Here is a 26,875-nt window from a genome sequence, read left to right on the forward strand (position 1 = left end):
GCATCTGCCATTTAGTCCTCACAGGGAGTAGTTGACATGCAGTATGGCTCATGTGGAGTTGCTTCTAGCTGTGCTTTGTATTCCATCCAGATGTACTCTTCCTTCTTATGTGATGTCAAGCTGCCATGATGTATACTCAATATGACATCCATTGACGTTACCACCTTGAGGGATATACTGTTGTATATCAATATTTCCTGCTGCATTCAGCATCATTGTTTACCTAAATGTTTATTTTATTGAGCGGATGTTTGTTACATGTGTGACCACAGAGTAACTGTCCCATTTCTGTACAATGTTACTTCTCCCTTGCCTGGACTTTCTTTAGGATAGGTGAATATGCTTGAATGCCTTACACGACTATCCCCCTATGAACAGATTGTAACCTGTTATGGTTATCAGCTTTTCTGGATTTGTTAAATGTAATTTGCTGTGGATGATGGAAAACTTTGCCCATCACTGCTAGTCAGGGGACATGTCGTTTCCCTGAAGCATGTGGATTAACTTGTTTGTTTCTAGATGTCTAGTGATTTCCTTTGCTTGTCAGCCTCATATCATGCATATCCTGAATTAAAGTGACCATTTGTCAGCCTGCATATGTGTTAGCTCATGTCCATTGAACTCCCCGTTACAGACGCTGTGTTTGCAAATAAACATACTTGCATTCCAGTACTGTGTGTGTTATGGCTACCCATAATTATGTCCTGTACATCATTACATTTTATAGGTAAGTGTGCAGTTAGTATTCCCTACCTCCATATACAATGTATATTGCGACATGTAATTATTAGGTCTATATTCTTCCTATGTTTCCCCTTCCTGCACCATCCCTTCCTACACCATCCTAGGGTTATTAGTGTTTATGTGTAATATCCATGATTACTTTCCATATCTCTGTCTTGCCCTTCACATGGCGGTGTGCAGGTTCTCACCCACCTTCCATGCTACCGTGTACATTAGAACTTGTATTTATGCTGCTGTGTGATTTTAATTGTGATGACGATATTGGTGATTGTGTTCTGCAGTATTTGCTTTCCTAATAATTTCATGTTCCTAAAGTACATTTACTACTGGCTGATATCAACTGCTTTGAAAGGGTCATACCTGTGATATAGATGTTGTAAGTGTTTGTGTTATATTTTCATATGATTATGCTATTTTTAACTGCTAGTCTCCAGGTCAACATTATTTGTGCATGTAAATATGTTTTAGTTCACTTAACAAATTTGTTTTCATGTGTTTCTTCTACATATTTATGTGTTTACACATCAGCCAGTGTGTACACGCAGTCAGTTGAGATACTCATTGATAATGATGTTCATTTCATTCTGTGTTGCATAATTTTTTGGTCTTTATACATGTGTTTATGTTTGCTTTGGGGCAAATAGGACAAATTGCAGACTTCCATGCTCACTTTATAAGCATTTTGCATTTTCACCTACATTAATAATTATTAAGCAATATATGTATGATTGTTTCTTGGAGAGATGAGGTCTATTTATTAGAATGGTTACCTTTCAGATTTTCTTGATTTCAGTGAGTGTGATCATTTCAGGGAAAAACGTTGCTTAATCATTTTTTAACTGTATAAAAACAAACAAAAAAAAGCACATGTAGGAGCTAAACAACCCAACTTTATTGTTAAGCACTTTTAGTTTGATAAGAATAACAAACTTCTTCTTTTGTCTGAAGAAGTTTGTTATTCTTATCAAATGAAAAGCACTTAGCAATAAAGTTGGGTTGTTTAGCTCCTAGACATGCTGTTTTTTTTTTTTTTTTTTTTTTGTTTTTATTCATTTTTTTTTTTGCTTGTTGCCTGTTTCAGTCATTATATTTTCTTTTAATTTGGCCTAGATGAGTTGAAACAAGTAGTAGGACACCTATTTGTTTAGTTATTCTATGGCTTAGTAATAACAACAATTTCTAAATCAATGTCAGGAGAATGGACTGTAAAGAGACTGGTTTAAAGCCCAAGACAGATGACAAACATTATTTGGTTAAAGAAAGGCAAGTGCTGCCTTGCATAAGGAAGGAACATAATGATGGTGAGAGTGACTAAAGGAGTGCATTAATGGTCAGCCTATAAACTACGTCCATAACTTTAGAACAAGAAACACATTCCATCAAAATCAGATTGTTGCAAATAAAATTAAATACATTAATGTGTGACTATGTATTGAGCATGCACACGTACACACTCACTCTATATACACACACGCACACATATATATTATAGATAGATATGGTTTTATATATATATATATATATATATATATATATATATATATATATATATATATGTATAAACAATGGAATTTATTATGTACAAGGAAACAAAGGAAGCTCACTTGCTGGTTCTGAGCTACTGAAATAATCCCTGGGACATTGAGAAGGCTGTGTTTTTTAGCCTCTACTGTGAGAAGATTTTACTGGTAACTTTTTATCAGGTCTAATATGGTTAAGATTCTTGCCTTCTCTAATCATTGCATTAATTAATTCCATGAATTCATCAACCTTAGGCCTAAGGTAACTGTCTCATTTTGAGAAAGTTCCACTTCTTAAAATCTGAACAAATTAGTTATTTCAGATTTTGGGTCTTACACTGTTGGTCTGTTCCACTCACTTTTGGACTCCTCAATTAATTATAGCTGAAGCAATGGTCTTACTTCTTCCTGCACTGCTTTATTTTTGTGATTCTGGTATTCGGTAGGGTTCTAAGTGAACCTTCTCTTCTGGATTAGTCTCAAAGTGCATTGAATCAAATTTGTTTAGGGAAGCAGGTTTATAAAACATTTCTTAGCTTCATAATAGAAACTCTTTTATACTTTTTTTTTCTGGCTTGGGCAGTGTAACATCTATCCTTACCTCTCAAAAATTCAGGACAAAGCCATTGTCAATGTTTAGAGGACAAAGGTCCAATATCGGGGCAATTATTAAATATTACTCTAATTCAATTAGTTAATACAACAATGGATTTTGCATCAACATGCATTTTTTTGAACAATAAGAATTATAAAACTCTGACTGGTATTAACTGACAGTAACACGCATTGATTTACCAGAAAATTTACAATTTTATGGGGGTCAGTGAACAGCATACCTTTCAACCGTCCAGATTTTCATAGAATTTCCAGACTTTTGCTTCATATTTTTAGCCTGTTCCTAATAAAATTAGATTTTCAGGCAAATCATTGACAAATCATTGATAGAAGTCAGAAAATAATGACACACATTTGAGTTTCAGACTTCATATCCTTTCGAAAATTCATGCGAATGAAAAATCTGTTGTTCTATCAACTCTCTAAGTTTCTAGGAGGGCTATTTAAAAAAATGCCCCTATTTTTGGACCTTTATTACCCAATTATTTATGGTGTTGTCTAGATCTCTTACTCTAAGAAGTTGAGAGGTATGGTGCAGACATATGAAGTAAAAATCAGGGCTGTTTTGCAACTTCAGGGACAATTGATAGGTATGTGTCAGTCTGAATTGCAGGCATAAAGGCAAGTTTTCTTTCTTTTCCAGAATCATTAACATTTGCTGATAATCTAACTACTGAAGTCTATACTTCCTCCCACAGTTTCATAACATATATGACATATCTTCTTTGGTCTTCTCTTGCTCATATGTATGATTCTGTAGTTTACCTCATTTATTTTGCCTGTTAATTCATGTTTTCTGCTGAATGAATCAAAACCAATACCTGTTCTGCAACTTTAAAGTCCATGTTCATTGCATTTCTATTATATACTCCTTGCTGGGTAGCTTGAACTCTTTTAATGTATTCTCGTACTATGGATGTCACTACTTTCAGTCTGTCCTGCAAGCTGGAATAATGTTTTAAGACACTTTTAAATTGAGTTTTCACTTCTTCCCAAGTTTCTCTGGCAATATCTAGTGGTCCTTGAGGGCACTTGCTATGTAATAATCCAAATGAACTAAACCCAGCTGCAGTCTGTTGCACTTCTCTAATGTTAAATAGGAGCTATAACATTAATGTGTCCTTGTTTTTGCCATCAGCTTCTACAATTTTACTGGAATTTAGGGTTCAGTTAATATGCACCACCAAAGTACTGGCAGTTGCTGCATTATTCTGAACATAAAGGGAGCCCTCTGTTCAGTGAGCATTTTCTTTGGCATTTCCACCCCCCCCCCCCAAAAAAAAAAAAAAAAAACAAGACTATCTCCTCGGCTATAAATTTAACATTGACTTCATGTTTTAGAATGGTTTTAGTCTATTTAGTGGTATAATCCAGAATAGCCAGATTATATTGTATTTCATTGCTGAATTTTACCAATCGCCCACTCTCCATTATTTGTTTGTGTTTGTTTGTGTCTTTTGGCTTTTCCCGGTTAGGGGTCGCCACAGCGGAACTCCGGTCCGCTAATAATTGGTAGTTGATTTTTACCTGCCGAGTTACCAGCCCTGACGTACAACCTTCAACGAAGGTACGCCCATTCACGCATGTCTCCACGCAGAAGACGCTCTAGCTGTGAATCGAACCGGACAGCGTCTTACTGTGAGGCGACAATGCTACCGCAGCACCACACTTAAATACACCTCTGTGATATGCAATGGGATGAAATCATTTGAAACACTGGATGAGAATGCCGACTTTTTAAACTTAGAATATCCAACACAAAAATTCTCAATTTCTTTCATTATGCCAGAACTGTAAAACATTGACAGGATTCATACTTTATTCATGTTTGATTAATTTATTTACTTATGCATTGTTGCCCAGTTTAGTCTTATATGTCTTATGGCCCCTTTTCAGAGAAGACCCAAGGTGTTATTCATACTGACTAGGGAAAATGTGGTCAGGGCACTAGGAAATTTCCCCTACAATTTTCACACGCAAGATGTTGCTTGTGAGACAAACCTAGTGTGAAAGATGGAGTCTGTTGAGAAAAACAAATTACTATCTAATGCTTCTGCTGCTTGTGTTGAGATTTCTCAGTCTTACGCTGATAGTTCTCTACATATGCTCACTCTTTATGATGAAGGTTTGGATGAGTCTATGCTTCTAAAATGGTGGAAGAAGAGGAACTGGGGATGACAGTGTTTGGTCCTGAGCTGATGCTGCTCATTATTGTGGTTCTTCTCCTACTAGGACTGATGGTAAGCAGTGGATGTTTCTGTTAATGCTGTTTTACAGGACACACCTATTGGTCCATCTTTTAATTTGGTTCTTATGGCTGCTGGTACTGCAGCTTAGCCCATACAAAGAGAACTAGGTCAGCATTTTTTTTCACAAATGTTGGTACCAGAGAGGATTGTGTGACTTTTCAACTTCAGAAGAAATGTAGACCAGTAGTATGTATGTAAGCTAAATGTTGATTTTGACCATTATTATGTTTGGGACAAGTTAATTTTGTCATTAGGATTTAAACCCAGTAATCTACATTCCCTTATTTGTTGGGATACAGACACATTATGTGATGTTACTCTGAAGCATTACTTTTGTTGGAGATATTTATGTTAAATATTGAAGGAAAAACTGATGTTTACCCTTTGGATGATTTTCTGTTTATCTGTAAGCATAAAAAGAAAGTTGCTGTCAAATTCAGAACTGATGAAACTTCAGATAGGGACATAAATATTTTTTTCTAACCTATGTTGGAGGGTTGATTCTGTTACTAAACAAAGGACAGTAAGGGTTTGTGTACTGGAGCTTGGGAGTTGGTGTTGTTTTGGAATGTGAAAATAATCAAATTGAGCATTTCCAATTTGATTCTTTAGAAGGATAAAATGGGTATTGTGAACTATGCTGGGCATCCTGTGATAGGTTCATAGGTGGTCAGTAGGCTAACTGCCCTATGGGTCTTTTTGAGCATATGTGAATGTACCTGACATGGTCTGATACCCCAGGGTATTTTTTTTTTAATTATTGATCTCCCTAAATGTCATTGTGAGCAACAGAGGCACAATGGGCACACTGGTAAAAATCAGTATTTTACTTTGTAATAAATGTAGGAAAGAAGTATCTCTTGCTTCAGCTTGCCATTTGTGGCATGAGTCTCCTGAAACGTCTGCTGCTAACTCCGGAATTGCTGACCAAGATCCTGTTCAGCAAGTTGTTGCTGGGATAGAAGAGGCTGTTGTCTATGTTCCTCCAGCAGCTGTTTTTCTGGAATGTTCTGTTACTGAGTCTGCAGCATAGAGTGAAAAGGGCATCCCTGACTCTGGTCTTCCTTTTATTTTCTGTTTCTCTTGTTTCCTATTTCTAATGCTTTTGCTCCCTTGGAGTAAGGTCATGCTACTGCTACAGAAAAGGAAGAGGGGGATGAAGGGGGAGACACTTCTGAATTTTGTGAAAATAAAAGCTATATTGATGAAAACTAAAAGAAAAAGAAGAATGAAAGAGGTAATATTTTTAGTTTTATTCCCTTAAGTCAATAGTATTAAGATTGAAGTGTATAGACTCATCATTGTGCAGTGCTACAACCCCCTTACCCAGGACAGAGTTTGCCAGTTAGACACCATATTTAATAAGTAAATAGATGCAAAATAGTTTGAACATGTGTGATTCAGGAAGGATGAATGTTCTGGAACTGCAGCTTTGTTTCAAACTGCAAATATTCTTTTTTTATTTCAGTGTGGTTATTCCTGGTAGATATTTAGTTTTGGATGTGAAAGTCTATAGTAGGTGTTAACATGTTACTCCAATTAAAGCTCTGACATCAGGGTAGGAAAGACTTAAGATTGTGTAGTCATGCTAAATATGCCTATAGTTACTATAAGGGATTTTAATTGTAACCTGACAATGAGTACATGTAAAGTGTTAAGAGATGAGCAAGCGATCAGTTTTACATACAAAAGAGGGTGCTTTCATGGTGGAAATATGCTTTGTTTTGTTTTCTGATTTTCTGAATACAGTTTGATATGGTAATAAACAGGTTGTTTTTTCCCAAAAAAATTAGCCATATGGCAGAATTTGGACATTTTGAATAGGTTTTGCAGGTTACAAAGTGGTTTACCATTTTTTGTTTGAAGTTGGATATTATGTTAGTTGAGAGAAGGAAAGTGTTTTCTGATTATTTTGATATGCAACCTTTTTTTATGACAATTGAACATGGTGGTGGTTAGATTATAAGGCCAAATATGAGATGGTTTATCCAGTGGTGGAGAAAGAGTGACATGTAACTGGTGCTGCCATTTGTAGTTTTGTTATAAATGAGTTTCATCCATTGTTGGAGTACAGTGATCCTAATTGTTTCTCCAAGAAAACAGATCTATATTTATTCTATACATTAAAGATTAAGGGCTTACTTTATAGGCAAAGATATGCAGTTTCAGGCCATAAAGAAGCCCTACCTTGGTTAGGTAAAAGCATTGGGACTAATAAAGGCTTTGCAAGAACTGTTTTTTTTTCTGATGGAATGGCAGTACAATGTCAAGATGAAATACTGTCTGTGGTTGAACTTTATGTTAATTATATGTTTTCTGAAACTAAATTTGTTTGCAAAGTTAAGTGGAAGGTATTTGTTTTAACTGGTACTTATAGTACCTCAGACGCTGGAAGATACCACTTCATGGCTTGAAAAAGATACTAGCATTCCTAACATTGATGGTTTAAGTTATAAGTTTTATAACACTACATTTGTTGTTGAAAAACAAGTTTTTCTTACTGTATTGAGAGAATGGCTAGCTCTTAGCTTGCAAAATACAGATGTATGTGTTGTACTAATTCAATTTCTGTGGGAAAGGGTGAGAAACATGATATGCATAACTGACATCCCTTTACTTTGTGTAACATTGATTATAAGATTCTATTGAAAATCATATATATTTTTCTTCTATTTTAAATGATAGTTTCCTTAACTGAATAGATGGTATGAAAGGGAAAATGTTTAAACTTTATTATTTTTTAAAGGAGGTGGTCGATTGTATTAGTAGCTAGTGATAGTTCTAAATCATTTGGAAATACTGAGGCAAGAGGAATGTCAGAGTAGGATATTTTACATTCATATGGGATTCATATGAAAATCCATACTTTTTGGAAAACATTTATAATTATTTAGTGCAGGTGTTAGATGATAGATATCTTGGTACACCTTTTAGAATGGGAAAGGGTATTTGCGAAGGTTGCGTATGAAGTAGTACTCTTTTTTTTTTTTTTTTTTTTTAATTACCTTTTTTTTTTCAACTTTTTTGTTATGAATGCTGTTTTCACTTGGTGTACAGTCGTGCTTCTGTGCCTTTGTCATTTACAGGGACACAGTAAATTTTCTGGTTGTGTTGCCTTCTACAGATGATCCAATTCTTTTGGTAAAGGCCAGAAATCAAGTGATATAAGTTCCGGCAGTAGCATAACAAATGTTTGCTTTTAGTTGGTTTGATATTAAACATGAAGATATACTAAGAGTTTGCTGTGATCAGATAGGTGATGTTTATCTTTTTTATATATTTTCTGGATTCTACAGAAAGTTTCTAGACCAGTTACTAACATTTTGGATGTTTTTCATTGGTTAAACACAAGGAATCTTGGAAATTGCTGGATTCTAGTTAGCTGGAACAAATGGCTGTAGCCAAGGATTTTTTTCAGAATATTACAGGAAAATTTTGCTTTGCAAAATTACAGTGCAATATTTGTCTGGAAATGAGTAACACTGGTATCAATCTATTATGTCTTTCCCTTATTATATTGACCCTTGGGAAGTGATCCCTAATCATATTAAGAATGTCCTTCATCACAGATAGCTACAATTTGGTGATTTATGGTATTGTAAAGATTTGTTGGTGGTTATTATTGAATAAATTGCGTTTAAAGATTTTGTGTTGTATAAACAGAACAAGAAAGATTATGTTCTGTTTGTAACACAGCTGAAACGTCTGGACAGACTTTCAATAAAGTTTAAATTGGAAGTGTGTTTTTACTAGAAAAGTACTTTCCTTTGACAAAAATGGGATTTGACAATGTTAATTATGGGCATTATTTTTTACATGCCATATTACAATATATCATATGCAAATTAAAAAAACTCTTGACATAATTTTTTTTTATGGGAAGCACATTGTGAGTAAATTATGTATAATGTAAAATGGGATTTATCTTCTATTCTAGCTAAAATTAGATGTTAGTTGTTGAAATATAAATGGTTGTAAAGTGGGTGTATCATAGTGTAGATACTATACATATTTTCATTATATGATGATTTTCCTTTTTTTTTCTCCTTTTGTGACTTTGTTTTTGTATTATTGATTTTAGTGTGAAGTATTTAATAAAGCACAACTGCTGTTTTCGTTGTATGCTGTCACTTGTGGCACAGAGATTGATGGGAGGGACAACCAATGGCAGAGAGGCAGGAGGAGTGGTCAGAGAAGGAATTGCCGATGTTGACTACAACAGGACCTTCTGAAGTTGTGCATATTATTACAAACCTTCAGTCAGGAGGTTTGCCAGATGAAGTATTGGAGGATTTACTGAAGGAGAAAGAACTTGGTGAGGAGTCTGCATTACCATGGACAAGAGTCATGGAAAAGATCACGCCAGAAGAAGAAGAACATGAAAGAACTGAATTGGCAGTGTCTGAGGTTTGCAAGTCTAATATAGGTATTGCAATTAATGTCCAAAGTAAAACAGGGGGTTCTTCAGATTTGGAGAGGTGCACAGCAGCATTTGTTTCCCCTAACCAGGATATGCATGGAGGGGGAATGCACTCGTATGCGGTGGTTGCTGTACAAAATGGAAAACAGACTACAAAAGCTGTTGGAAAGCCCCAACCAAAACCCCTGGTAAGAATAAGGTTAAGAAAAGACTTACTAATTAATTGCTATTATGTTTGGGACAGTGCAACTGCACCATTAGATGTAAGAGCACTGGATGTTAGATCTGTTATACATTTAAGAAGAGAGACTTACTGTAAGCGTGTTTTTGAAAAATTTTCCATTATGGAAAAATTTTGTATGAATGTGAAAAGAAACTTACTGAGACTGTATAAAATGAATTTCTATTTTCAACACAGAGCAGGACCACTTTTAAAAGTAATGATTCCCTTCCAGTTAGACGATTTTGAAAACACTGATTCACAGCAATACGTGTGTATTTGTGTATGTGTTTGCTTGTGTGGGTATGTATGTAACTGTTTCCGATATTAACAAATTAAAGATAATAAAAATGTATGGACTGGGGGATGCAAATGTATTATTTGTTTGCTTGTTTATTTATTTTGCATATCAAAGAGGGTAAAATGCAATATTTGCTTAATGTGATTTCCCTAGAAGGAAACTAAGGAACTTTGCATTATTGGGATCAGTCAAAAATGTGTTTCTTTTGGGGTTAAGTGGACATTTGATATATGACTATGATTAAAAGTGCCCACAATGTAGAGAAAAAGAACATTCTATCAATAACTATAAAGTTAGGGGATGTCATGCATTGTGACATTTCTGTTTGGGTTATGAAGTTAGTATGGATGACGTGAACACCATTAATAATAAAAATGTGAATGTACATTCCAAAGGAAGGTAAAATGAAACTGAAAACACAACTGTTGGGGAGGGAGAAGGTGATTTTGAAAACAATGAAATGGATAAAGATTTAGGGAATGAGGGTGATATAGACCAGAAAATGAAAGAAACAGAGTTTGCAAAATAAGAAAAAAATGAGGAAATTAATATAATTGTGCAAAACAAATGTGCAATGTTAAATGTGGAAGATAGTAACAAAAAGAGAGAGAAGAGAAATAGAAAGTGAGAGCTAGAAGTTCAATACCGCAGAGGAAAAAAAAGAAAATAAAGTTACAACCTACGAATCTAGCAAACAAGTTTCAGTTGGATATTTTTTCTTTAAATGTTAATATTATTAATCATATAAGATTATTGTATATCAGTGTGTGACAGGATAAAAACAAATGTCATCTGTCTGTCAGACATTAAGCATTTCGATTTAAATAAGAGAAGATAATTTGAATTATTAAAGAAAATTAAAATTGTATAGATTTTGGGTATTGAATTATGTTCAGGAATAGCAGTTTTGTTCCAAACTTCAGAAAGTACAATTTTATCATATAATGGTCAAAGCTGCAATGTTTTCAGCATAAGTTATAAGAATTAGGGTCAACCCCTGAGAATTACAGTAAATGCTTTTACAAATATGAAACAAAGAGGACATTTGTTTGAGGAAATTAAATCTCATGTAATTATAAACACTGAAATATTTATGGTGGGTGATTTCAACTGTAACTTAAGGAAGTCAAGAGGAAATTTAACTATATTAAAATTCAAGGAATTAAAGATGTTTTGAAATTTGTAACTTTGTATATTAGAATAATGCATTAAGACAGAAATTATGTTGTATTTTCTGATATTTTAATAGAGGTATAAGGAAGTAAACTGGTGACTAAATCCTCAAGCAATTTTGCTATATGGCCCAGGATAGGAGATAATATAGGCATCACAGCAGAAGGAAATTGAGTAAGAAAAAAGATGACAGGACAATATACAAGTCAAAATGGGTTAAATCATGAAATCTTAAATAATGGAAGAACATAAGACAATAATTCAGTTTCATAACAAATGGCCAAAATGGTGAATTGTTTATAAAGAAGGAATAAAAATAAATAAATACATTTTGTTTATAAAGAAGGAATAAAAATAAATAAATACATTTTGAAGTTATAAATTAGCTATATATGGGGAAAAAGACTATTAAGGAATTTATTAAGGTAAATGGATCATGGTGATATGAATTAATTAAGGAAGAAAGGGAGATTTTTGAAGAAAATAAAAACAAGATAAAGGGAATGTTACTAAGACAATGGTATTTATTGCAGGGTAAGAAAGAAGAAATATCTTTGATTTTAGGAAAAAAGGTATATAAGAAGAAAATTATGTTGAATGGAATAAATATAAAGATGGAAAAAGTAAAATGACAAAACATCTTATGAAAGAAGTAGGAAGATATATCACCACATTGTTTAGTAGAGAAAAATTCAGTAAAATGTGTTATTGTTAGTTAAATGAAGACACAAGTTATATTAAATAAATAGACAACTTATATTTTGCAGAAATACATACAAAACAATTGGAAACTGTTTTAATGAAGGTTAAAGATAATACTTTACCTGATTTGAATGAAGTGGAAATATATATTTTAAAAGGAGACGGTAAGAGCTTAGCAAAGGATATTTGTACTATATTTATATGGATGGAATAAAAATTAAAAATGAAGACATTTACAGAGGAATAATTAAGCTCATCTGAAAATAAATACAAAAAATCAGATTTAAAAACTGGATATCTATCACATTCAATAATGTAGATTATAAAATGGGTGTACTACATGTGTACATGTACAATTTGCTCATAACACACTTCTCTGCTGCCACTCACTCATGTTGGCAAGTGCCCTGACTCCTACTAGCTCAATATCTGTGATGTAACAATAGGCTAACTATGCCTTTCCCAACCCTGACATTAATCTTAAAATTCCTATCCAGTCCCAAAACCTAAACTCCGGATCAATCCTTAAATATAAACCCCCTTATCCCTAACCCTAACCTTCCAATCACTACTTAAACCTTAAAGCCCCCCTCCTTCCTAACCCTAATCTTCTGATTGCTCTCCAAAGCTAATCTCCCCCTCATCTCCCTAACCCTAATCTTGATCACTTCTTAAACATAAAATTCCTCTCCCTTACCCTAACCTTTTGATACCCGCTGATCACTTTGTAAACCTAAAATCCACCCTCCCCTCCATAAACATAAACTCCCAATCTCTGTCTAAACCTAAAACCCCCCTCCCCTCCCTAAACCTAAATACTCCTTCCATGTTCCCTTTCCTAACTTACATGAGTCACAAGAACTTCTGCACCTTACTTCCTAGGATGCGTGGTTTTAGCATGTAGGATATGTGGTTTTAGCATGTAGGATCTGTGCTTTTAGCATGTAGGATGTGTGCTTTTAGCATGCACCAGCTGCCTGGCTGAACTCATATTCAGGTTTGAGTGTGAGCCGCTAGGCACATGGGCTACAGCATAGTGAACCCCCTGACTTTGAGGGGTATGTCTTCAACTGCTTAGGGCTTAATCAATCAGCCACAGTTGGGATTTAACAGAGTTTTTGTAGAAGTATGAAAAGAAAAGATCATTAGTATGAAGGGGGACAAAATAGAGAAATTGTTAAAAAAGCAGGGATGCATTTTAAGAAACAGGAAAAGCAGTACTAGGACTAAGGTTTTAAAAGTAGGAGGTAATAAGAAAACAGCAGGAAGATTTTTTAGAAGAAATACTGACTGCAATAACATTGCAGAAAATAGTTAACCTGCTACTTCAGAAAAAGGATATTTGCTGAATTTAATTGTATTATGAAAACTTAGTTATATATGTGCAATTTTGGGTTTCATGAGTGGCATGGAGAAAGTTTTGTTGCACACAATTCTTACTGTTATTTGGGTTTCCAGATTAAATCCTGGAAATTTATATAGTAAAGTGGAAAATATTGGTTTAAGTTTAATTAATCTTTGTAATATATTTAATGTCAATGCATTTATTCTGGATTTTATTTTTATTTATTTACATTTTGGTTACTTTGATAGAGCACTGCTCATAGCATAACACATTACATTTTCATCCTGGGTTACAACTACTTAGTAACAATATAACTTTTCAAGATAAACTTAATACATACAGAAATTGTACAAACAATGTGCATGTATGATTACCTAATAGAGTCGTACATTATTCAATGAAAATTTGAGGTGTACTGAAAACCTGCGGTAGTAACCAGTTGCACAAAAGTTCAAATGGGTTGTTAAAGGATTTTGATAGGGAAGTCACAACAACATAATCATAGAAACATAGAGTAAATAAATGCTCAGGACAGTGAGACATATTCACATACTTACAGAGGGAGAGTCTTTAATGTTACAGTGAAGGATTGGGGCAAGGGTGAAAAAAGAGAGGTGTTAGCTCATTAGTGATTTTTACTAATTATGTAATGTCTCCAGATTCTGGCATTTGTATCTATGTTTTTTCTGTTAGATACTCTTTGAACTCTGGTCTGAACATGGAGTAGCTTGTGCTGTTGGTGAGGTGGTGAGGGAGAAACTGTCATAATTTTGAAATGAGTACAGAGAGGATGTGGTCTGCACAATGCAGTTTTGTAGCAGGGGTTTGTAGTAAAGGGCCATTGTAAATCCTCAGGTGGTAGGTTGAGGTGGCTTTAATGAGTTTAATTGCAAGAGGAAATGGGGTGCCTTGCTGGAATAGTATGAATAGTAGGGAGTCAGCATGATTGGTCTGTACAGGAAACCAGTTGCAGTTGGATAACATGTGGCAGTACTGCTCAAGCTGAGGAGAACTGGCAATGACATGTCATATTTTACTTGACAACATCTGCAGAGCTGTCATGTTTTATTTGAAGTAGTTGCAAATTAAGGTAGATCATATTCCAGATGAGCAAGTCAGACACCTTTGTCCATTGCTGCTCTGGCAGGAGCTGAGAGGAAGTGTGAGATTCTTTTGGACTACAGCTGATTATAAGTCTCAGTTTTTGAATGCTCTCCTGAAAGTCGAGGGATTGGTTGAGCCAAATACATATGTATGAAAATGAAATTAAGTTTCAATGAGACGTTTATCTATGGCAAAGATATTAGGAGAGGCAAGAGCTGCAGAAAGTCTTTTCTGAGTCCGGTAGAGCATACACTTGTTATTGTTAGGGTTTAGAAGAATATATCTGTTGAAACGCCATTTGTTTAGATCCAGAAGGTCATCTTGCAATTGTGTTTGAATGACATAGTGTGTCTCTTTCTCACCAGGAAAATCATGCTGAGGTTGTTAACGATTCTACAATATGCCAAAGAAAAGATAGTGTTTCATTTATTAAGTACCAATAAGTTTGAAAAACATCAAATAGTAATTTTAAATGCCTTAAAACATGAAAGGAAGTGGGATTCTAGATTATCAAATATGCAAAACTTGAAATGTGTATAACAGATATAGGACAAAGAAGATTACTGTACGAAGAAATAATGATGAAATATTATCATGTTGACCTTTAAAAATAATTAAATATATGTATAAGGGAAGTAATTAAGGAAATTAATTAAAAAAAAAGATTTATTACCTTAGTACATTTTTTAAGGAGACTTTTATTAGGCAAGCTACTGGTAAACAGATTAATGTATTATAAAACTTTGGATGAAAGATAATTTTGAAGGTTTCATGTAGAATAAATAGCTGACCTTGTATTTTTAAAAAGTATCCAAGAATTAAGAAATTTTTGGAGAAATAGCATAAGATAAAGTTATTGAAAGATGTCAGTATGAATATGATCTCATATGTATTTTATAAGGCATGTAATAAAAATGATAAACTCATCAAATTATTTTCTCCATAATTTGGCACATTTTGGAAGCTAGGAGTAAGTAATTATTATTAGGAATTATTGTTTACTGGAATAAAACAGAACACATTAAAATAGCAATGACTTGGTTATGGCAGGGCGTGAATAAAAGTAAAATGAGTGTATAAACAAAAGTAAAGATATGATCTGTGTAATGAATCTGTTTTTCTATACATCCTTGTATATGCAAATAATGTCCAGTTTTCATTTTTAATGTATTTTATCTGTATTCTAGTAAATGATCCTTACTTCTTCTGAAAAGCACCAAAGGATGTTCCATTCCACATGAGCTACCTCCCTCTCCAGCAGGTGGAACCCGGTCTAATACAAGACAGCACCCTTGGGAGTACAGTACCAGCACCCCCTCACCCCCCCCCATTATGCCGCATTGCAGTGTCAGTAATGAAAAATGGACCATGCCCCTAGGGTGGGAATAAAACCTGCAGTTTTCTGATCTTCCAGTATCAAAGGTATGTGCCACTTGTTGGGCCACTGATGTCGGTTTCCCTTTCCAGATGTCCCCCTAACATGTGGCTGTACACTCATCTCATAATTAGTTTCCTAAAGCTGAGGTACCACTTCATCTCCATCCTCACTAACTCTGTATAACAAGACATTTTATAATTTCAAGACTCTACTGCACATTTCCTTGCTCTTATCAAAGTGTTACCTTCCCACTGTGTCTTTTTCAAATTTTAACCAACTTACCTGAAGATCATTTAACACTGGAGTTTCCTCAAGGTTAGTCTGCCATGTGGTAGAAGGCACAGTTTCCTCCCCTACCCACAAAGGCTGAGGTTTTAGTGTTTAAATTTTCTCCTACTCATAGCAGTATTCTTTATTGTGAGCTGCTGTCTCTGCCTTATTTATTTCATCTTGTTCCTTTACTTCATGAACTTAAAGCATAGAGCTTTGATTTCCTGTATTTTGACTGCTCAATAGGAATATAATTAGGCGCCGTTTCAAGATTTTGTCAATTAATTGTTCCTTGTCCTGTCTACTGAATACCACTCTATCAATTGCTTTCTCTTCTCTGGACTTGTCTCCCTCTACAGATGGATTATCATCAGTTTTTCTTTTTTCCTTACTTACAGATTAATTTTGGCTGGAATCCTGCCTTAATTGAGGTTTCTACCTTACATTCACAGAAATGGGTTTAGAACTCTGATCAGCTTCTGTTTCTTCCTCTTAATCCTGGTGAAAACTCTTATTGTTATATCCATCCCTTTCAATATATTCTGATATATATAATTCTCCATTTCTGAGGCTTTCTGTTCAGCGTGACAGAAAATCAAAATTCAGTTCATGTGATAAATTTTCCATATTTCCTAACATAATTTCTCTGAAATATACCATATCAGTCAATGTTCTCATCTGTTTGATTGTGATCGTCACTTCATCTCCCTGTTTTGTTACAGTAAATTATATAATGTTTCTATTCTGTGCAACACTTTCAAGCTGGAATATTTTACTGCACATGTTTTCTTTTTTTTTTTTTTTGGTTCTGTTAGATCTCTATTCTGGTATATTTCCTTAACTTGTATTCCTAGCCAGATGTTTGCACTTTTACAGCTTTATAACAGTATGATTTGATGTTTGTTGGATTCATGCATTGCATACATCTCAACAGTCCAGATTTTCACAGAATGTCCAGATTTTTGTCTCATATTTTTGGTCTGTTACTCATATAATTTACGTTTTTTTGACAAATCCCCAAGGATTGAATTTGCTAAATAATGATATACATTTGTGTTTCAAACTTTATATCTTTCAGAAAATCTGCACTAATACAAATCCTGTTATTTTAAGAATTTTGTAAGTTTATAAGAGCAATAGTTAAAATCTGTCCATATTGTTGGGCTATTTGTCCTCCATTGTTTTAGGCTTTCTCCAGATTTCTTGTGCTAACAGGTTGAGAGGTATGATGCACTGTAATAAATGTGCCTAGTGGCAGTTGTCCTCTCTTCCTGGGTTAGGTGGACGTACACTTGTTGATTCCTTTTCCCACACTGATAAGGCGGTCTAACAAAATAAAGGCCATTTCCATTGCATCTATATCTGTTTAAAGTGGTAAAGACTTTTATCTATTTTCATGTCATGTTAAATTAGGGAAAACAGAAGCTGGCTAGATTACTTTTCTAAGGGAAGTTTGTACAGCTGATTAAAACAGACTACCTTTTTCTTATCTCTATACATGAACACCACTTCAAATGCATTATTAGCAATAGTTTTCTTCTGACATGCATTCTGATCTTTTATCAATGCTACCGTACTTCCTGAGTTAACAGCCATTGTAGTTCCATGTCATCAAATACATTGCACTTAATTAACTTGATAACTTGACAACAGTACAATAATGGAGTATGGTTTCAACCATTCCAAAAGATGTTTTATCAAATTCTAAAGGCATAATATCACTAGAAGTATATGCTTTTCAGAAGTCGCAGTTTTCACAGGTTTAAGAGTGTTACAATCACTAGGGCAAAATTTAGCTATGTACCCTTTTACCACATTTAATGAGAGTATGTATACAGCAGCTGTTTTTTTTAGTTGCCAGCATTCTTCAAAGGTTTAACTACAGTTCTGTTTCACTTAGATTTATACAGAGTTTCAAGGCATAGCAGTCTTTCTACTTACAAAACAAAATCATTCAGAGTCCTTAGGGTCAGTTTGATATTTTTAATTTGTCATCTGCAATCATTTTTGTATTTTTATCATTATGTCAACCTTCTGGATCTAACCATAAACCAAATGTATGCTTTTAAGTTGCATAACTGTGACCCTGCTTGTCATTTTGTTACGAGAAAATACCCATCTATGAAACTTTTGAGTTTGTGTCCCAGAGGTAACACCAGCTCTGGCCAATAAAGCCTTTGTCACTTTATTATAGTCTTGGTAATCAGTCTCCTTTATGGCCATGAAGGCTCTCAGGGGTTTGTCAGTTAAGTGAGTTAATAAGATCCTGGATCAATCAATCAATTCCGTCGCTCTTGATGGGAATACCACTTAAAGGTGGTAAGATATACCTCAAGGTCCTCACAGGTCAGCTGTTTTAATAGCGGTGCTGTCTCTGATGTAGCCATCAATGTGGCTGTGATAACTGCTCCTTCGGGTGCAGCTTCTGTGGTCTGTTATAACTGCTCTACTGTGGTCATCTCGATGCCACATTTACAATTTCCCAACAAACCACAACATTGTCTCTGCCTTTTAGGGGAATTGCAACAGCACAACACAATGCTGTCTCTTTTAGGGAAGTTGCCCTCACATTGGCAAAGATAGGGGTCTAGAATTTGGCCTATTAATTAATGCCAAACATGGCTACCACAGTCAACTGATGTGAAAGATTAATACCGCTGGGACCAGCAGTCTTTATATAAATAGAGCAATTTATGTACAATCAAAGTCAAATACAGGTACCTCAAAGCAAACAAAAACCTTGTGGTTTAACTCACAATGCAGTAGCACTTTAAACACACTTTAAGATGCTTGGAACAATTATGTTCGTCCTAGAGTTATCAGGCAGGAAAAAATACTAGTTTCTTCTGTCAGTTCCTCTTTCACTGTGGATGATGCCGTCTGACAGCTGGTGTTCTGGTCACTGGATTTCTTCAGAAATGTCAAGCACTCTGTGCTTGGGATTTATAGAGCCTTGTTTTTTATCCATTGATAATTAGTTAATTCGGCAATTCTCTCTGTAATACAAAAAGATTGCTCTCTATTTTAAAGTAACATGCACATTAACCAAATAAAATTCCTTGTTGAAGTAACAGCATAATAGCTCCACAAGACAGTTTATATAGACCATTTGCAATCCTATTTCCAGATATCGACACTGTTTATGTCATTATTTATACATAACTGGGTCATGTATACTCCTGTAGCTATTCTACAATATCTTTTCAAAAGCTTCAATGAAAAACAAAAACAATGAATACATACAAGATCACATAAGGAAAACAAACATTCCTTTGAGATCCATGCATACAAACCCTAACTCAACATTCAGACCAAATTTATCTGAACAGTGGTAGTGTTACAGAAAGGGCTTTCTAAGGTAAGGTGAAGGGCCAGGAGCAGGGCTAGCTGTAACGTAACCCTGCCCTGACCCTAACCTTAACCCTTAAGTTCAAAGGTCAGTTTTTACTAATGCATGCAAACCATAACTGAGCCCTTGCCTCTAATCCCAACCCTATAATTTGTGTTAGAAAAAGCATTTCCAGAACATTACCACTATAGAAGACAATCAAACACAACATATACAAAACCAAAAATGCTTGTATTTTAACACCAACTCACAAACACACAGACACACTGCTATCTGATATATCCAAAACATTAGTATTACCCTATCAAATTTATACCTACCTTCTGCTCAAACACACACCACAAATGATAGTACACTCACAAGACTACATCTATCTATGTCTGCAGCCCTCTAACCCACAAACAGTCACCCCTAACACACACACACACACACACACACACACACACACACACACACACACACACACACACACACACACACACATGCACACACAGTACAACACCCTAACGCCATACCTTTCAGGACAGCCAAAGACCTTTTGCATCAGAATCAAACACATAAACTTCCCGCCAGCATTCTAACTTCTTCCTTTTGACACCAAATGCAATCAAAAACAAGGATACTCCACTAAAAAATCACTGAACAAAACTATCACGCACATCATTCTGTCAACCAGTGACTATCATAAAGAGTATATGTGACCCATGCATATATGTTATTTGGCAGTATAGTGATGATTGGGCTCAACTATGCTGGTTTTATACTATAGTTGTCTTAAGTCTTATTTTTATTTATTTATTTTTTTATTCTAATATGGGTTAGATTTAGGTGTGCAACATTGTTTTTCGTGGGGGGTCACGTGTAGTGCATGACTTTTTTTAACGTATTAGTATGTATGGGGTGAAGTTTGCATAACTCTGTGATCCTTTGGATACAATGGTAGAACAGTCAAATGGTTAAGGCACTGGCCTCCTAAACCAGGAATTGTGGGTTCAATCCCCATCTTGGATGATATAATCTTGATACAAGTGACGATTTGGCTTTACTGGAAAGCCTCACCCAGACTCTCTCACAGCTTGCTCTGAGGGAAAGGTTAGTTTGCTTTTTTTTCTTGTATTTTGTATTACTTTATTGCCTTTTTCTATTTTGTATACTGTGATTTGTTTTCTTTACACTGTGCTTTACTTGTATTCTGCTTTTAACTGCATATTAAAACTAGAAAAGGGACCACAGCTCTGACTCTTGTGAGTCAGACAGAATTTTTTTCTCACCCTCCTACCCTGTACTGTTGTGTTCTTAAACTCCACTGGCATACTAGTTGCCTGCCCCTTATGTTAATTTGACCATATATCTCATTTCCTCTCTACTTTTACTGGCTGGTGTGAGTAAACAACAAATTATCATTTTGTGAAATCACTCCCCTTCATCTATTTAAATTTATCGGCCATCGTACTGTATTCTATAGTACCAAAAAAAATAGAAAAGTGCCCAGTCCCTTTCAATCTACCTTGCACTTTTAAAAATAGTGGCTCTCCACTAGAACTTAACTATTTGTACAGCTAAAACTTAAGTTACCCACTTTCATATCTAACTGCTTAGTGCACACTGCAGTGTTTAGGATAAACCATTTTTTTCATCTTACCTTTAAACATTTATTGCAAGACCACCAGTTATTGGAGAGCCCACATTCTGCCTCTCAGTAGTCATCTTGGGATTAGTGCTTCTGTTTTCTCCTTGTCAGCCTGGGACGGCATGCTCAACAAGCTTCGTTGCTTTGCTAGGGACAGCTTGCACCTGTCACCCCTGGGCTTTCAAATACTGGCTAAGGCTCTTGCCACCCCCATAGTGCCTTTTTTAGGCAAGGCTCAAAAGACAAACCCAGCTCCATAGACACCACAAGGGAAAAAAAACTAAGGGTAATGCTGCTCAACGTCAGAAGTCTAAACCTCAAGATGCACGCACTCGAGGCTCTCCTCAGTATGGAGAATATCGATATCTGTGCAGTAACAGAAACCTGGTTCAAGGCTCCCGAGAGCACCCCAGCACTACCAGGTTATACCTCATACCATGCTTTTCAGCCCCAAAACTCAGACCAAACCACAAAAGGAGGGGGAGTATCCATATTCATCAAAGATACCCACACCTCCAGGTTAGTGGCACTGCACGAACCATCAGAAACCATCCATGTGCAACTAACAGTGGGCAAAACTGCTTTTCAGTTTGTAGCCTGCTACAGACCACCCTCCCAAACTCAGGAACCCCACACAGCTTTCCTGAGAACACTGGAGAATATGAAGGTCTCTCCAAACACCATAATATTGGGTGACTTCAACTACCCAAACATTGACTGGGAGAACTACTCAAGCCCCAACACCCTCGCCCAACAGTTCCTAGAATTTATAAACTCAAATGCTATGGAACAACTGGTCACCACTCCCACAAGAGGGGAAAACATATTGGACCTGGTCATCACCAACATGGGGACTCTATGTTCCACACCAGAGATATACCCCTCATTGGTAAGATCAGACCATAAATTAATCTCACTGGACATCCATATCCCGTTCCCACCGCCAGCCAAGGAAACCCCGGTGAAGAATTTCTCAAAAGCAAACTTCACACTGCTCAAAACCGAGGTGGAATCCTTCAAAGCCCCCGGGCCAATGGAAAATACTGCCCAAACCGCAGAATCCTTTACAAATGCATTCTATGGACACCTACAGGAATGCATGGATCATGCTATCCCAAATAAAACCAAGACTCACTCCTCCAAAGGCAGGAGACCTGTCTGGTGGACCCCAGCCATAAATAAGTTATACAACAGAAGGAGGAAGCTACTACATGATAGAGCAAAATCCCAAAAAGGGAAGGCATCTCTGATCAGTACTAGCAAGAAACTACGATCCCTCATAAAATCATCTAAGGCCAGCTTCGAAAGAAAAATTCCACAAGACACTAAAGATAATCACAAGGTCTTCTTTAGTTATGTCAGGAATCTGGGTGGAAACTCCCAGATATGCTCTGAGTTAGTGCAAAATGACAATAAATACACTGAACCCACAGACATTGCCAACATCCTGGCAGACAGTTTCAGTGCAAACTTCTCTCCCCCTTCCCCCACAAAAGAGCAAATGTCTATCCCAACAGAATGTAGCCTCCCTGACATCACAGATGCACAGGTAAGAGCTGCCCTCTCCAAAGCAAAAAACACAGCATCAATGGGACCGGACGGTATCCTGGGCTGCATCCCACACGAGCTTCAAGAAGAAATGAACCCTCACATAAAGTCACTGTTTAATCTCAGCCTTACTACAGGATATGTACCCGAGGAATGGCGTACAGCAACAGTGGTCCCACTCCACAAAGGTGGTGCAACAACGGACCCCAGAAACTATCGCCCTATAAGCCTGACTAGTCTGGCCTGCAAAGCTATGGAGTGCATCATCATGGAACTCATAAACAAAGACATTGGGAACCTCCAGACACTGGATCCTACCCAATTCAGCTTTGTTAAGGGCAGATCTTGCCTCTTGAACCTGGTCGACTTCTTTGAAACAGTTACCAAGGCCATAGATGAAGGGAAGGTAGTCCACACAGCCTACCTGAACCTCGCAAAAGCCTTTGACACAATACCCCACTCGGGCATGATAAATAAGCTCACCAGCCTAAATATCAACCCCTATGTCACAAGATAGGTTGCAAACTGGCTCAGGGATAGAACCCACATGGTCAGAATTGCAGGTGCCATGTCAGACTCTAAACCAATTACAAGTGGCGTCCCACAAGGCTCAGACATGTGACCTCTCTTGTTCGGTATTTATTTCTCTGAGGTACAGGCTAACACAGGAGGACTATGGCTGACCAAGTTCACAGATGACTGCAAACTGGGTGCCATAATTGACTCTTCGGCTGACACAAGCATCCTCCAAAAGGGTCTCACAGAGATGGATAACTGGTGCCAGAGCCATGGCCTGAAGCTAAATGCCAAAAAGTGCATAGTCATCCCCTTTGGGAAAAACAATGTGCCCACAAATTACCACATAAGTGGTAATCCATTAAGTACGGAAGAAGTAATTAGGGATTTGGGGACCCAAGTAGATAGTAATCTCTCCTTTGACAATCACGTTGCCAAAGTGGTTAGAAAGACCTTCTATATAGCCCACCTTATCACGAAAGGGTTCACATCTAGATCAAGAGATGTCATTGTGCCTCTCTACTCATCACTCATCAGGCCCATAATTGAATACAATGCCCCATTTGGGATGTACCTTACCCGACACCTGCAGCAACTGAAAAGACCCCAAAAGTACCTCACCAAGAGGATCAAGGGACTCAAACAGATGCCCTATGCAGTTCAGCTAAAGAAACTCCAGCTCTACTCAGTTGCTTACCGCCCAATCAGAGGCAATCTATGTCTGACGTATAAAGCCATGTCCAACCCAGAATTAATGGACATGCTCCACCTCAGGAAATCCAAATCCCTTAGAGCTACACGCTCCAGGGACTTAAACCTCAGCACAGAAATCAATAGGACATGCTGAAGAAACAGATTCATATCCCAGAGGCTCCCCTCACTCTGGAACAAAATCCCAACCCATGTTAGGCAGAGCCCCTCACTGACCCTCTTCAAGAGAAATCTTGACGAGTGGATGGGAGATCATAAGTTTACCCCTGGGATCTCTTCTGTGTCCCTGCTTGACAGAGGCACAGTAAACTAACCTTAAAAGGGCTAACTTCTGTGACCTACTATACAGAGGCACAGTCAACTAATCTAAAAGGGTGGTGAAAGCCAAACACATTCTGGCCAGGCTTATAAATGCCCTAGGGCGGAAAGCCTAGTATCAACCTATGAACCTATGAGCCTATGAAACAGAAGGAGTACAGTGACATTATTTCCTGGAGTCTGCTGATCACCAGAAACCTAATAACTGCTTTATATGCGACAGCTTGGAATTTCTGATTATATTCTGATCCTGGTGAGAGTAGGAGAAGAGTGCATTGATTCCTGACTGCTTCTGGCTTTAGAGTGAATGTCTGTGCTTAACATACCCGATTGGTCGGGTTGCTATTCGAGGCATTTACCAGAAAAAGGCTACAAGCCTGCAGACCATTACATCATCTGGGACAAGACTGTGGATCACCAAGCAGGCTGTGACCTGCTTCTCTTCTTGGGATTGGTGCTAAGATTTTGCTTCTGGTGACAGAAGAAGCAAAGGAGTATTGCATCCCCACATAGAAGGATCCAGTTACATAGAGAGCTGGAGCTAGACACATGAGAGAAATAGAGATTGACAGACAGAAAAATTTAACAGCACCACACTATGAGACAGAAATGGCAGAGACACAACGGAGATAATGGTGTGGTGTCTGAATGAGGAGAAAATAAGACAAACACTGTATGTGATGTAATCTCCAAAAACATTCTTTTCTTAGATTAAACATATAAATGCAACCCTTGGCATGCGGCTTCCTGTAAGTTGTAATAGCACATTAGTATTTAAAGGTATAGAGCTCTATATCCCATATTCTGTCGTGGCCCCCATGTATTACGTCGATATACTCATAATGTCCGAGTAAATAGTAACTAAATATTAAACATGTAACTGGCAGGTTATATCAAAATAAGATCTTCAGTACAAATTAAATAGTTAGTGTAATAAATGAAACTGTTTAGGTCTCTCTGTTGTAAGTCTGAGATCCCCGATTGCGACTCCCATACCTATAAAAAATAAGTGAGTGCGAATTAACTAGGAAACTGGGAATCACAAAAGTGAAGCTGTGCTGAGACCAGCACTAGTAATAGCCAGGCAGAAGCCATTCATGTGACTCCCCTCTTTTCATCATTCTTGACAAGCTAATTCTTTATTTTTCAGTAAGTGCTGCTTGATTTGTTTCTAATTTCAGAATATCTGCCTAAATACTTCATCCTTAAATTTTCAGGGTCTACTTATTAATTTCCCCTCAAGTGTTTGGCAATGCTCTATACAGACTCAAACACTCTGAGTGATATTTTTCCTGTAAAAGCACAATTAAAATTTCTCCAATATATAGTTGCACACAGGACAACTAGTTAGCAGTGACAAGCACTGTCCACATAGCTGCAAACCCGATACTCCTGACAGTGACTGATATTCTCACTCCAACAATCAATAATAAATAATAGTCTAATCAATAAAAAAGGGCCTGTTGCCATGGATATGAACTTTCCTAGTGTCTCCATTATTGGCTTGGTGGATATGGGCAAACTGAGGCAATGTAGAAATTGTCTCATGTTTACTGACAACCAGCTGATTCTCAAACAAACTATGGCATGTGAGAGATGTATTTACACAACGTCACTGGAGGAAAAGCTCTCACATAAAAGTACTTCCAATGCCAATAAGGTTGCCAGTAGTACACATGTTGCACCCATCACGCACAATTCAAAGCAGACATATAGACCCACATATACTGAGGCACTTACATTTAACCCTCCTAAACCACAAACACTTCCTAGACAAAGTACACATAAGAAATACCCTCAGCAGCCCCAAACACACTCTTTCAAAACAACACCCACATCAACACATAGAGCTACATCTCATGGAGCCTCTACCTCTAAGCCCATAAGTCAAGTCAACACACAATCCAACATTTTAGTCATTGAAGACTCCATTGTGAGACACACTGATGTCCCTCTCACCAGGCTGAGTAAGGAGAAAGTTACAGTCAGTTGTTTATCAGGGTTAGGATCTGCCACATTACGCATGCACTCAGGTCATGGGACCACAATTACCAATATGACTCAGTCATAGTCCATGTGGGAGTAAATGACCGGAGACATACCTCCCTAGACTATATGAAGAGAGACATCATAGAGCTCTCCAAATATGTGTCTCAGGCTGGTACGAGCCTAGCATTGAGCAGTATTTTACCTTCTCCAAGGATGATGCCACAATACAAACAAAAGATGATTGACTTTAATAACTGGCTTAGTTTCTGGTGTCATTCTAAGGGGGTGCAACATTTATCAGCATGGAAGGAGATGGTCAACAGCCCACGCTGCTTTGCCAGGGATGGTCTGAACCTCTCCCCTCTAGGCTTTTGAATATTAGCTAAAACATTGTCGTCCCCCATAGTGCCCTTTTTAGGCAATGCCAAACTGAAAGTACTTTTAACATAACAAATCAAAACTAAGAAAATCTAAAGGTATTACTGCTCAGTGCTAGGAGCCTAAACAAAAAGCTCCGCTCCCTGGAAGCTCTCTGTATCGTAGAGAATGATGATGTCTGTGTGGTCTCTGAGACGTGGTTCAAAGCCACGGAGAACACACCAGCAGTGCAAGGTTATAATGCCTTCCACACATTTAGACCAGCTACATCACAGGCAGGGATTAGAGGTGGAGGTGTCTCTATTTACATCAAAAATAAATATACTTAAAGGCTGGTCAAACATGAAAATGCACTTGAGCTGCTCCATGTTCAAATCACCATAGTTAAAATCCAA

At 36.8% G+C, this 26,875-nt stretch overlaps 1 protein-coding gene across 2 annotated transcripts in view; it reads left to right on the forward strand.

Moving 5' to 3' along the window:
* DOC2A (double C2 domain alpha) overlaps positions 1–26,875 on the forward strand; it is a 1,042,537-nt gene that overhangs the window by 38,869 nt on the left and 976,793 nt on the right. The window contains exon 2 of one of the 2 annotated variants that reach the window (XM_044087933.1): positions 9,210–9,736. The exons of the other annotated variant lie outside the window; for it this stretch is intronic. Coding sequence (XP_043943868.1) covers positions 9,293–9,736 — 444 coding nt within the window. The 5' untranslated portion in view covers positions 9,210–9,292. The remainder of the gene's footprint in view (positions 1–9,209; positions 9,737–26,875) is intronic. 2 annotated transcript variants of the gene reach the window in all.

Source organism: Protopterus annectens, chromosome 11.part0, assembly GCF_019279795.1.
Source record: "Protopterus annectens isolate FY-2018-M chromosome 11.part0, PAN1.0, whole genome shotgun sequence".
NCBI lineage: Eukaryota > Metazoa > Chordata > Ceratodontiformes > Protopteridae > Protopterus > Protopterus annectens.